The following is a 12,894-nucleotide window of genomic DNA, read 5'->3' as shown; positions in this document are numbered from 1 at the left end:
TGGAAGGAGGGCCTGAGAGGGTGTATCCTTTTATTTCTGCTCAATGTGGATGAATGAGAAATTGCATGTTTTAAATTAATAAAGAAGGTGAGCAGAACTGGGAAGGAGGCACTGTGACTGTTTGCCCAGGCCATGCTAGCCAGCATATTTTAGTCCAGTCTGCAGCCTCTCATAGCAGTAGATGCAGTTTCCAGGTTTACAAACACTTTGTGCATCATCAGTAAATACTCAGAAGGGATTTTTGTCAGGGTGACAGCGATGATTTCCTTTGCTGCCTTCTTCCAAGCCCCCTGTCCTTGCCATCACTGCAGCCAGATATGCAGAAAACAAGTGTATGCCACAAAACCAGGGCACTGAACGCCCAGGACAGAAGTATTTCAGTCTTGGCATTTGAGTGTGCCCTGCAGGGAAATCCAGGCCTCTTCTATGGCATGTCAGCAGCCACAAACAAACATACTGTGCTCAGCTTGAGTACAAAGTATTTTAAATATTAATTCTCTTCAGCCTTTCTGCCTGAATGCCAGCTGCAAAGCTATTCAGTAAGGAGCTCAAAAACCAGTCAATAATGTAAGGCAGTCTTTCTTTAGAGGGCAAACAATTGGAAAAAATGTGGACTTTGATAGCACCCTCATTTGAAATATCACAGGAAAGATATCTACAACACCTTCCCTAAATGAGATTTAAGAATTGAAGTGTCTGAAGTGTAAAGGAAAAATTATTCTTTAGATCAACAGAGCCAGGAGTAGTTTTCTCTCCCATTTTGCATAAGGAAGATATCATTGGGCATTCCCTCCCCCTCCATAGTACAACATCAACTCTACTTAGTGAAAAAAAAACAATGTAAAGAATACTGGTACCAATACTCATGCCAGCAGCTAGAATGTGTAATGAAGCAGGTTTTCACATTAATGAAGTGCCAGGTGGAACAGGGGGATGTACAGGCACCTGATAGCAGTCGGAAATCTGAGTGTGGAGAAACTTCAGTAGGGGCTGAATTGAGCTCTCAAAACTTGAGGGAGAAAATGTAAAAAGCTGATGCCACACTATGCAGGGGACAAAGAGAAAGGCTGCAGCCTGCTCAACATAGCCCAGAGGGTTTGAATGTCCCTCTGGAGGTCTTTTGTTTCACAAGGGGGGGTTGTTTATTTTGAAGTTAAGTGTATTTGCCTGGAAATAGGATCTTTGTTACTTTGGAGATTATTGATTCCCGCTGCTAATTCCCTAGTTGATGTGATAAGCCTCTTTATAGCATTCCATTTGTTTTGCTGTGGAAATATGTACAAAGCAACAACAGAAAAAAAGCTTATCACTTTGTAGTCCAAATTTAGCCTCTAGGTAATTATGTGTATCTCAGTAAATTCAAGAGAAGAAAAGGCAGATGGGACAAGAATTCTCCTGGGTAAAAAATATTTTGTCATGCTTTTAGGCCACTAGATTTGAACCTAAAGGTGATAATATAACTGTGGAATAATTGTATCTAATATCTTTTCAAAATGCAAATATGCAGTTTCCTAAGGCATGGGGTTTTTTATTTTAACCAGGTAAAATAATTTCATCGGTGTTTCTTTTTAGAGCTAGACATTTTTGCTATTTTCTGTCTCTGGTGCTGCATGTTTTCATTGACATTCCATGAGATGCTAGGATTTCTTAAAAAATCTTTCTGACCTTTGCTAATGCACAGAGGCAGAAGTAGGCTCTGGCAGTGAAGGTGTTAAATACACACCAGCTGGGAATTTGTACAATGGGCAAATCTCTGGATAGGGTGGTGAAACATGACATTCTCTAGAAAGAGAAGAAATTATTATGCAGTTGTTGATGCAGATACATACATGCAAAGACCCAGTCTGACCAGCAGATATCCCCTTAAATGCTGAGGAATGACCAAGGCACCTGCACTTTGCAGTTTGCAATGCAGATGCTGGGGAGAGTTCTCCTTGTAATCCACCTCAGTAGATTTGTGCTTGGAATCACTGTAGCAGTTATTGGAAGGAGAATTGTGCCTACTGGACTTGGCTGAATAATGGATTTTTTTGCATTTGGTATTCAAATGGAACAAAATAATTAACAAGTGGAATAGGGAAAACTGACTAAAAATAGCAAGTACAGGCATCATTAATTTTTTTATTACACACTGAAAACTAGCATTTCAGGTCAGAATTAAATATTGTCTAGTGCGTTTTTAATGCTTTTTAAATTTTATTGTTTTTGAGAAAAGTGTGTCTAGTGAGTTGGTTTTTTTCAGCTGAAACTACTCACTAAGTTTGACCTCACCTTGCAGATAGTTTCTGACCTTCTAGAACTCAATTTTCTTGCAATTTTAGTTTGTCACAAACATTTCAGCCAGTCCCAGTTCTTAATCATCAAGTGAAAATTTTAGGCACAGCCCTTTGCAAAAAGTTACTACTATTTATCATCTGCCTTTCATGAAGTCTGGGGATCTGAAATCCCACAATCTGGGGAACTGAAATCCCTCTGTCACAAAATAGTTAATTGCTGTTAGAGCTCTCAAATTTGTTTACTTCCAGGAATTTTCCACTTCAGTAACAAGACAAAGTATGGGCACCATGCTATTTCCTATGCATCTTTTCTACTAAAAACTGAATTGTTGTGGTTTTGAATTGCTAACACTCCCAACTTCTGTTATAAAAGCCTATATTTAGAGTTCCTATATTGCGGTTGTTCCAAGTTACTGAGTATTTTAACTTTTGATTCATTTAGCAGAAAGGGTGTGAGTTGGGGTTTTTTTTTGACATTTACCAGTGTAAAGTGCCTTTTTGGAGATGAATTTTGTTCTTGCACTATTGTTCATTTGCCTTTCTTCATGCTGGCACTGGTAAAATGGTCTACAACAAACTAATATGGTGAGGGGGTATATGTGATACAGGCTGAGAGAGCTGGGGTTGTTCAGCCTGGAGAAGAGAAGGCCCCAGGAAGACCTTAGAGCAGCCTTCCATTGCCTAAATGGGCTTCTCAAGAAAGATGGACAGGGACTTTCTACAAGGGCACGTAAAAAGGGGGGACAAGGAGGAATGGCTTTACACTGAAAGATAGTGGGTTTGGATTAAATATTAGTAAGAAATTCTTTTCTGTGAGGCTAGTGAGACACTGGAACAGGTTGTCCAGAGAACCTAGGGTACCCTCATCCTAGGAAGTGTTCAAGGCCAGGTTGGATGGGGCTTTGAGCAACCTAGTCTAGTGGAAGGTGTTCCTGCCTATGGCAGGGGGGTTGGAACTAGGTAATCATTGAGGTCCTTTCCAACCCAAACCATTCTATGGTAATTTCTCTCTCTGTACTTTGAGTGGTCTGCAGCTGCTGTAGTAACAGAGGAGACTTTATTAAGTTGGCTGTGTATATGTTGAGATTGACATCAGCTTGCTGGTGAAGCTCCCCATCCAGATTTCCTTCCTTAAAATGAACTGCTTTTTTTACATTTTGGATAGAGATTTTCCATGATGGTCACAGACTACTTGGACTGCCAAGCAAAGTTGGTTTATTTGTTTACATGTTTAAAATGTCCCTGGCTTGATATTTTAGGGTTACAGTTGTGTTAGTGCATATGTGAATAAGAAGATAAGGTGCTGCTGCTTTTTTCATTAAACAAATTCCATATTGGCAGTGCTAGAAGTGCAACATACCTGCTAATGCACAGGTGATGTCACAGAGGCCTATCAGGAGGTCTGATCTCCAAGCTAAACTAAACATAGGGAAGATGTTTCCTCCATGAGGTGTTTCAGCCCTCAGCCCTTCCTCAGAGCCAGCAGCTGCTTCTCAGGGTAGGTTGCATTTAAGTTTCTGGCAGCAGATTTCTCAGAAGAGGATCCTTAGAAGATTGTGTTGCTGGGAAAGTTCACTGGGGCTTTAAAAGGTGAAGAGCTTGGGGGAATGGGGCTGTACTTACATTGTCACCCCCAGCCTCCCTCCGTGTTTTCTTCCCTGGTCCCACAGAACATTTTCCCACCTAAAGCATTGCTTTTTGTCTCCATCCCAAGGTCATGCCAGAAACACAGAGGTAACTGCTTTATTCCTATATCAAATATGTTCCAACATCCAAGCTTCCCTGAGCATCAGAAGCCAGGGTGGGGAAAATTCCAATAGAGAAGGAGATTCTGCTCTTCTGGCTCATACTTGGAGATGGCTTTGCTTTTAAGAGTGTAACTAACTTTTATTTACTGCTTTAAGTATATTTGTTCACTGAGACAAAGCAATATTACTGTACAGAGATTTTAAAACAAGCCATTCAGTAATGCCTATAGACAGCAAGCATATCTGTTCAGGTCAGATTGATTATTTTTTTGTGCCATTTTATTCAAGTCATTTACAGATTGACCTTGAACTGTGAATTATGACATCTGTAGATTTATAAATTCGGCTTTTAATTCAATATTATCACATTTGGTGAAGAAAGTGTCTTCTCACAATGCTGTATAGACAACAGAAGGACAATTGCTAACATTTTAGAACATTTTTTTCTCTATTACAATGGGTCCTAACATCCATCTGTTTTTTCTGGCATGCTTTGGATTTTCAACCAGCATTTAGTACATTTTACACTCTGGATTTCTAGTACTCAAAAATATCCCATTTTTATTGTTCCGAAAATACATTCTTGAATTAGATACATAATAAATTCCCTCTTCTAAAAAAGATTGTTCTTTGTTTCCTACTGCAGTTGTTGGATATTTTGTTCTTGGGACTAGGGATAAGAGATTTGAGAAGTAATGCCGCAAAACTTGTGTGGTATAACTATCTTAATTAAGCTGTGCCTCTTTTTTTTTAATCATTTAAACTTACATGATCTTATTTTATGTGAAGAGCCAGCATTTGGCTGACAGCTTTGATGTTAATGGAACAGCACAGTAATTAAATGGAGGAGGCTCCATTTTAGAGGTTGAGGTGTGAGGCATGGTCTTGCAATGTTCCACAAACCAGTAGGCATCTCCCAGTTAGTATTATTGAACATGGGGACAAAATCTAGATTTGTGTGTCTATCACTGGTTGGCATTATCTTTAGAAAAGAAATGAAGTCATTCCTTGGGAAAATGCAATTGTCTGCATTATTATAGTCGTCTAATGGAAGAGTGATGACCTATGTATGTCATTATCTACAGTGTTTCTAGTCAGAGTTATAGGGCTATCTAGTCATTGTTTCATTTCTTTTAATAAATACAGAGTTCATGGTCCAAAATATTTCTGCTTTATTTGGGTATTTTAAAGAAATTTGTTCCATATATGATGAAAGATGTAACCTTATGCAAACATAATGAATTTTTAAAATCTACATTTTGAAGATGATATTCTTTTCCCGGGAGACTTGCTCTGGGCTGGCAGTTCTTTCTCAGGAAGCTTGTAACTTTCCAAAGAATAAATCAAAATCATAATAATTCAATCCCTCAGTGAGCTGAACCAGAAAAAATGGCATCATTTGAGCCATGACTCAAGAATAGATTCACATGATCTAAAGAATGGGAAAACAAATTGGTCAGTTGTAAGAGTTTTAAACAAAGAGCCAGCTTGGTTATATTTCTCACTATACACAGATGCTTGAGCAAGCAGAAAATTTGCTGATTAGTTTTCCCAAAAATCCTCACTGCAATCTAGACTAATCGGAGCTTTAAAGTCTATATTGAAGCTGTTTCTCAACACAAAATCAAGTCTGGGATAAGGATAATTTTGGGGGGTAGTAAATGACTGCTTAGAGCCTGAATTAAAGTCTGAATAATTTCAGTTGTAAATCTGATTTTCCTGTAGAGCCCAGCTGGAAACACAACTGCAGATGTGTTACGGGAAATAAAATTACTTTGGCTCACATTCCAGATTGTTCTGTACTTCTTGCAGTGCACTAATGCTGAGCAAAAGCATTGCCTCCCTCCTCAGGGTTATGGGACTGTTGTAGCTATCCTGGATCAAATGTCAAGGGAACACAATCAAAAGTCTAGGAAGCACTCTGGGATACTAAGGCAGAAGTAGTACCTTGCCAGTAAGGGACTGTCAGAAAATACTTTTATCTGCAACTGATACTTAGCAGTTTTTTAGACTTTCACAAAAAGCAAATACTTCCTACCAAAATTGTCTAACTGGTTCTCTGCTAAACCATCCCAGTGGTGCTTCACCCATTTTCCTAGGGATGAACAGGCATCTCTGCCCACGTTGGTCTGCTTTAGTCATTGCCACAGGCTTCTTTATAGCTGCAGAAGTATCACCATCTCCCAGAGGCTGAATATTTTAAATCAACAGGGAAGTGGAGAGCAGTCATTACATGATAACTGAGTCATGGCAAACACTCCTTATGATTTTATTGCCCTAATTTCTCAGGAAAAGGACTTATAAAGTGTATTATCATGACTGATACCAGGAGACTTGTCACACTGACCTGTGAGTGAGCTTAAAGAAAGTAATAATCCTACAGATTAGCAAACATCTAATGGAGTCTAGTACAAGAATTTTATTGGTATATAACTGTTACACTTGCTTCTTTGGGTAGGGATTTTCTATTTAATATGCCCTCCGTTTATTCATTCATTGATAAAACTACATTTAATCCCATTTTATAAATCCTGTTTAGGAGAATGATAGTCCTCTGTAGACTCTACAGTCTGGCTGGCAAAATCTGGGCTGTCACTGCAAAGAAAGTGAACCTCCAGGCTTACAATGATTTTTTGCTCATTGTGCAGTGATGTAAGGAAAGGAGGTAGTTCATTCTTGCCCTCTGCTAACAGTTAACTGCTAGAAACAAATACAAGATTTTCTTCTTTTCTGTTTTTCTCTGAATTTTCTGTACATGGCATGGGAGTGCGAAGAGCCTCTGACAGCCTTTACTTGGTAAATTCTGCTTTGTTATCAGCATTATTATTATTGGGAAAGGCAAGGTAAATTAACACTCTTTACTCCCATTGAATTTTCCTCATGTGGAATTATTTTGCTGATGTAAATCAGTGTAGTTCTACTGGCTTCAGTCATGCTTATTTATGTCAATGAAAGAGCAATGTGACAAGTAGTTCTTTGTAGCAGCTGGCTTCTCATGTGCCCAGCTCAGATTTGCTGCTCTGTTAGAGCAGTGTCTAGGGTAGTATGAGCCCAGTTGCTGCTGATTAAGGATATTTGCACGTACAGAATAAATTCAGGAGTTGCTCCAGAGGTTATGCCCCATTGTGCTCAGAAGTTATTTTACATCAGGGTGACTTAAGTCATGAGGAGCAACTGTGTGAGCACAACTTGGCTCAAAGATGCCTTTGGAATATTCTGGACGTCTCACCGTCCTGCTGTGTCCCTGTCATGTCCACTAGTCCTGTTCATGGGTCCCACACACCAAATGTTACCATTCAAGCACTGGAGAGCTGCTGAGTTCTGCCTTTTGTGTCTGCAAACACTCACAGTTAATAAGCCTGGCAAGTGGGTGGGGAAGCAATTTCCAGCAAGCTCTGTATTGTATCCAGCTATTATACTTGCATGTGACCCTACACTAGGCTCTTAAATTCTCTTGTCCTCTGGACTGAGGCAAAGATGAATTCCTGACACACAGAAAACACATATCCCACATCATCCTGTTCACACAACAACAAACTGGATGGCATAAACCAGCTTTTTCTTGGAGCCCATCCACAGCAAAACAAGAGATCAAGGAGAGAAAACCCATGACTCCTGGTAGGAGACGGCCAAGACAGCCAGGAGCATCTCACCTCAAAGGTGCTGCCAGACAAAAGGGCTGCAAAAATCTGAGCCAAGGCCCCACAAGGGGTTGGCTGCTGGCCTGAGAGCCCTCGGGGAGTGGTCACACTGCAGAGCAGGGTAAGCAGCACTGTGTACTTCATTTAAGTGTTTTGTCATACCCAAGGACATGTTTTTCCTTTTATTGCTCCTGCAGAACACTGACACATAGAGCAGAAGCTTTTCATTCTGAGTTCCCAGTTTGCTGGGGAGGGTCCAAACAGTAGCATCCATCAGTGAAAATGCTGCTTTTCTTTCCTGTTGGTCCCTGCACCAGCCAATATTTTAGATCTACAGCAACTGATTTTGCATGATTGTCCCTTCTGGCCCCAAACTCCTACTTACCTGCCATAATGTGACCAGCCCAGAGCAAATTCAAAGCAAGCAAATAAGCAAAAAAAAAAAAACCACCCAACAAAATAATCCTCACTACACTGTCCTTATGAAGAACTGCTCTTATTGTCTAGTACATGGAGTGTGATGCATTTGAACATGCAGAGAATTAATTCAGAAAATTGGTTTGCTGTCAAGTTTATCTTTGTAAATGTGAGCAATTTTTACTGACAAACTCATTTGGATATTATTTTTTCAGTGAAATCCCAGCAAGGCTTTCCTTATGTCACCATAAATCTTAGGAAGCTTTCCTTTGTAGTAAAACCTTTGTCACAGTATATTTGCAAAACTGTTGTAATCGATATTGCAGAAATATATGAAGTATAAACCAAGCAATACATTGTAAAGCACCAATTACAAAACACTTTCCTATCCTCTTGAATGCCTGAAGCACATTGCAAAACTGTATGGATGGCACAGTGAAGGTCAGGCATGTTGACACATGAACATTTTAAATATAGAAAGTGCTGTTAGAGGTGGTTACTTGTTGAGGTCTGTCTCCCCTGTTCCTTGGCCAGACACCTGCACTTACTTTGTTTGATGAAACAGCCAGAGTTACCTTTCTGATCAACAGCAGCACCACACATCTCCCTCCATCCTTACAGTTTGCACAAGCAGATCTGTTCTTTGCTGTGGCACCAGGTTCCTTCCTCACCTCCATTTTCTCCCATTTATTCTGATTGTGCTGCTAATGAGACACCTTTTTCCTGACCCATGGCCTCCTGACTGCCTCATGCAGCCCCTGTGATGTTAAATTAAATAAGGCATAGCAGCAAGCCAGCAATCAAACTACTGAAATCAACCTGTGCAAGCTAGGTGGGCTTCATTAACAACTTTTCATTCTGGGCAGGACAGGAAGGAAGGCAGAAGAGGGGAGCTATCACCACTGATGTTTGCCAAGGTCAGAGCTCTATGCTAGAGATGGTGTACTGAAAGTGAGTGTGGAAAAATGTCTTTGCAGCCATAGTAATAAAGCAAGATCTGCTTGTGTTTCTTGATTTACATTATCTGTAACTAGTATCAAGATTTTCAAAGATTAACAGAGATGTTAACAGCTGTTCAGCATCTGGAAAGCCTAGAAATTAGGTGGCAAGAAACAAGAGCTTAAATGGTGCTGTTCTGAGGAGCTGGTGGAGGTGTTTGTGTGCCCCAATAGTTTGGGGGCAGAAGTCACTGTATCAGCATAGAAGGAATTAAATTAAATGAGCAAGAGACCATGAAAAGAGATAATTGGGAGAGCTTGGAAGGGAAGGGCTGTGGAAGGGGCTGGGTTTATTTGAAGAGCTCATCAAGGAGGGATTTACAATGAAGGAGCAGGAGCAGACTCAGTCAGTCCCAAGGGATGATGGAAATGGGCATTTAACAGCAGTTCATGGAGATGAAAGCAGACACTGGTACTGGAGGCCAGAAACCTCTATGGCTTCTATTCATGACCTTCTTCATCCTTCAGTGATGCTTTACTACTTGCACTGTAAGGACTAATTAAGATTTTGTTCCACTACAATAATACCTTAGCTTTTCCTACTGCCTAACTCACATTATTAGAAACTTGGGATTATAAAACTCTAGAAGTGTTTGCTAATCCACAAATGAATCTATCCAAAGTGGCATGGCTTTTTCTGCTGTGCATTACTTAAAAGTGGCAGTCACCATTTAGGCAGGAGCACTCTGCAGACTGAAAAGGGTGGATAATGGGATCCACAAAGTAATTTGACTCTTGATGAGGAACATGGGTATCATTGGCTGGCTTTCACTTGGGGCTCTACCAGACAGTGTGGGGAAGAATCCCATGGTCTCTAGGTCCTGAGCAGCACAGGAGTAGAGGGTGCAGATAACAACAAGGGTATTCTTGGAGGAAATGTGTGTCCTCTTGTGTGGAAGAAATGCCACAGAAACATGCAGTGAAAGCTTAGTTTAAATGCATCTACTTCATGGCAGGTACCTCACTGAACACATGGAAGATGTGGTCCCTGTTGTAAATCTCTTCTGTAGGTAGATAAAACTTCTGCCTTCTGTTAGAAATGTCCTAGTGGGAACTGTTTCTGACAGAACAGTTATCTGAGTCCTTCAATCCCTGTTTTCTTGGAATCTGGAGGACTTTTGGGGAGGGTTTTTTCCTTTCTCTTTTTACTATGATGTCTGTTTCTGTAGAAGCCATCCACATGCTGGATGGCTGGAGTTCATCCTGGACACCCCTCTGATGCATCCTTTTGAAAAGCATCATGGCATGAGGGATTGAAAACATTTATAATACAGTTCCTGCAGACATGTGTGGTGGGGCTAAAAGAGGCAACTTCTTCTTTTTTGGTTCTCATGTGATGCTAGAAATGAAGTAGTTCTAATTGCTTCACAGTCCTAAGGCAAAGTCTCCCATTAGCAACAGCTACTGTATATTAAAGATGTAATGGCAAGCACTTGAATAGCACTTTCTGTCTTCAAAGTACTTTGCAGACATTCTTTACTTCTGAATTAAGGGTCAGTTTCTGTCCCTTTTAACACTTTTCTAATGAGATAAATGTTCAATCTGCTTTGAGAAAGGGATAAAGCTCCTGACTCCAAATTCTACACTGAAATAGGGCTGTGTTGTGCTGGTTTGTTTTCATGGCGTAAAGTGCTCCCAAAGGACATGCAGCTGGCATCACCTCTGCTGCTGGAGATCTTCAGACTGTAAAATCAGGTGCCTGTAAAGCTTCGGCCTTCAAACAGCTGGTGTGGGAGGTGGGCTCCTACCCAGTGCTTGTTCAGCCCTGTGCTCTGCAAACAGTGTGAGGGGCAGGGGTCTTGAACTGGCACACACATGAGCTCCTGGCCCTGGAGAAGGCTGGGGATGCACGTGCACCAGCAGCTTAGTCCCTGTGTGGTGAGGAGCCATTTTCAGACATCTCTTATCCAGCCTTGCAGGGCTGGCTCCATTTCAGGGAGCTGCTGTGCCCAGGGTCAGGGGAACATTCCTTGCAGAAGATGAAGCCATGCAGCATTCTTATCATTTCCTATCAGTGCCCAGTAACCAGTAACTCACAGGGAAGCTGGTCCAGTTGACAGAGACTGGGGTCCTCAAGTTGGAAATGTCTCTTAGTGACCAAGTCTGAAGGAAGAGAAGGCTCTGTCATGTCACTGGTATCATTGACAAAACACCCATTGACTTGGATAAAAGTATGAGGATGCCCAACAGTGCTGACTTCTGATGTCATCTCTCTGGTTTACTTTGTTTTGCAAAGACCCTTTTGTGCTTGCTCTGTATTCTGAATATTCAGGTCATTCCTACATACAGAGCCCCCATTTGTAATTAGATTGTGGGGTTTGTTGACCCTATTACAGACAGATTGACTAGCAAGTCACACTGATCCTTCAATATAGGATTTAATAAAAGCCACAAGAGGAGGAGGAGGGTTGCTATTGTTCTGCCCTCAGTGCTGCCAAACAGTCCCTTGTTTTTCTGTGTCTGTGTGTTCAAACGCTGTGTGAACCAACGGGGCGCAGTCAGGAGGCTGGCGAGGGGGCAGCGAGAGGGTCAGCTGGATCCTAGCTAGAAATACTTGTGCAAGTCAGGAAGAAGGCATGGAGGGAAGGAAATTAAGTGGAGACATCTGTGTGGCTTAGCTTTCAGCAGCTCTGCCTGGGGTAGGGGTGGGAGAGTCATGCCTAAGATGACATAACATATTTTGTCTTTCGTGGGTTGGAAACAGAGGAAACTGCGAAAGCGAAGCATGGTGTGTGTCACGCATGGTCCAGGCATACCAAGTACATAATGGAGCAGTGTCAGTGCTTTCTGTTCTGCCTTTCACACCCCAAAGTGACTCTTCAAGGCAGAGAACTGAGGAGAATATGATATGGTCCAAAAACTGATCTTGGACTTTTTTCGCAGACGACTGAGCCAGAGGCCGACTGCTGAAGAATTGGAGCAGAGGAACATACTGAAACGTAAGTCCTGATGCTGCTGACATTTAACCTGAAGCCAGATAATTTGGGTTAGGTTTCATATACATTTGGTGTTTTTTATAAACATCAGATTTTCTCTGTAAGCATCACTGATAATAATTAAAAATAATAAAGGGCATCGTAAGTGCAAATAAGCATGAAAGTCTGTAATAACATCTGAATCTGCAGAAACAGTTCTTTCAAATCAGAGTCAGTAAATTTACAAGAATAAACAACCTAAGGGGAAAAAATCCTAGGTTTTGAATGACATTCCAGACAGGGGGTCAGACATCCTGAAAAGCCTCCTTTGTGCAGCACTTATATAGATGAACATCCCATTTTAAGTTAGTAAGGACATTAGGGCATAGCTCGATTAGCTTTCCTAAAAATGTTCACAGCAATCTATGCTAGCTGGAGCCTTTATTCAATTTAAAAAATAATCCAGTGTAACTCAGGGTTATTCCCATGAAACTCTCCCTTTAAATCAGCCAAAAATTTGCTGGTAGATCCTCAGCCCATGTTATTTTAAAGGGACAAAATACCACTCAGAAATCCTGAACCAAGTTAGTAGATACATTGCCACTGACTTGAAGGGAAGCTGGACCAAGTCCAACTTTCATAACCTCAAGAATGAACAGGAAGAAAATTACAGTTTCTTTACTTGCATGAAAGTGTTTTGAATATTAAAAACAAAAAAAGCTGTTTATCTAATTATTGTTGTTACTTTGGAAGCAGAAAAACAACAACAAACGTAAACAAGTTTTAAACGTAAACAAGTTCCCCTTTTAAGTTAGTAAATGCATATTTTCAGGAAAATTTTTAAAAATAACTACAGAAAAAAGTATTCCAAAATGGTACCTTATACATAATGTCTCCTT

The 12,894-nt window shown here is 40.8% G+C and overlaps 1 protein-coding gene across 7 annotated transcripts in view; it reads left to right on the top strand.

Moving 5' to 3' along the window:
- The window catches only part of PHACTR1 (phosphatase and actin regulator 1), a 296,323-nt gene that overhangs the window by 267,136 nt on the left and 16,293 nt on the right, over positions 1-12,894 (top strand). For all 7 annotated transcript variants that reach the window (XM_071451966.1, XM_071451946.1, XM_071451937.1 and 4 more), the window contains one exon: positions 11,964-12,019. In XM_071451966.1, coding sequence (XP_071308067.1) covers positions 11,964-12,019 — 56 coding nt within the window. The remainder of the gene's footprint in view (positions 1-11,963; positions 12,020-12,894) is intronic.

This window comes from Agelaius tricolor, unplaced genomic scaffold (assembly GCF_023055355.1).
Source record: "Agelaius tricolor isolate 1412-34295 unplaced genomic scaffold, bAgeTri1.0.p SCAF_2, whole genome shotgun sequence".
Classification (NCBI taxonomy): Eukaryota; Metazoa; Chordata; class Aves; order Passeriformes; family Icteridae; genus Agelaius; species Agelaius tricolor.
Note: the sequence above shows the minus strand (reverse complement) of the source record. Positions and strands in the feature narration are given on the sequence as shown.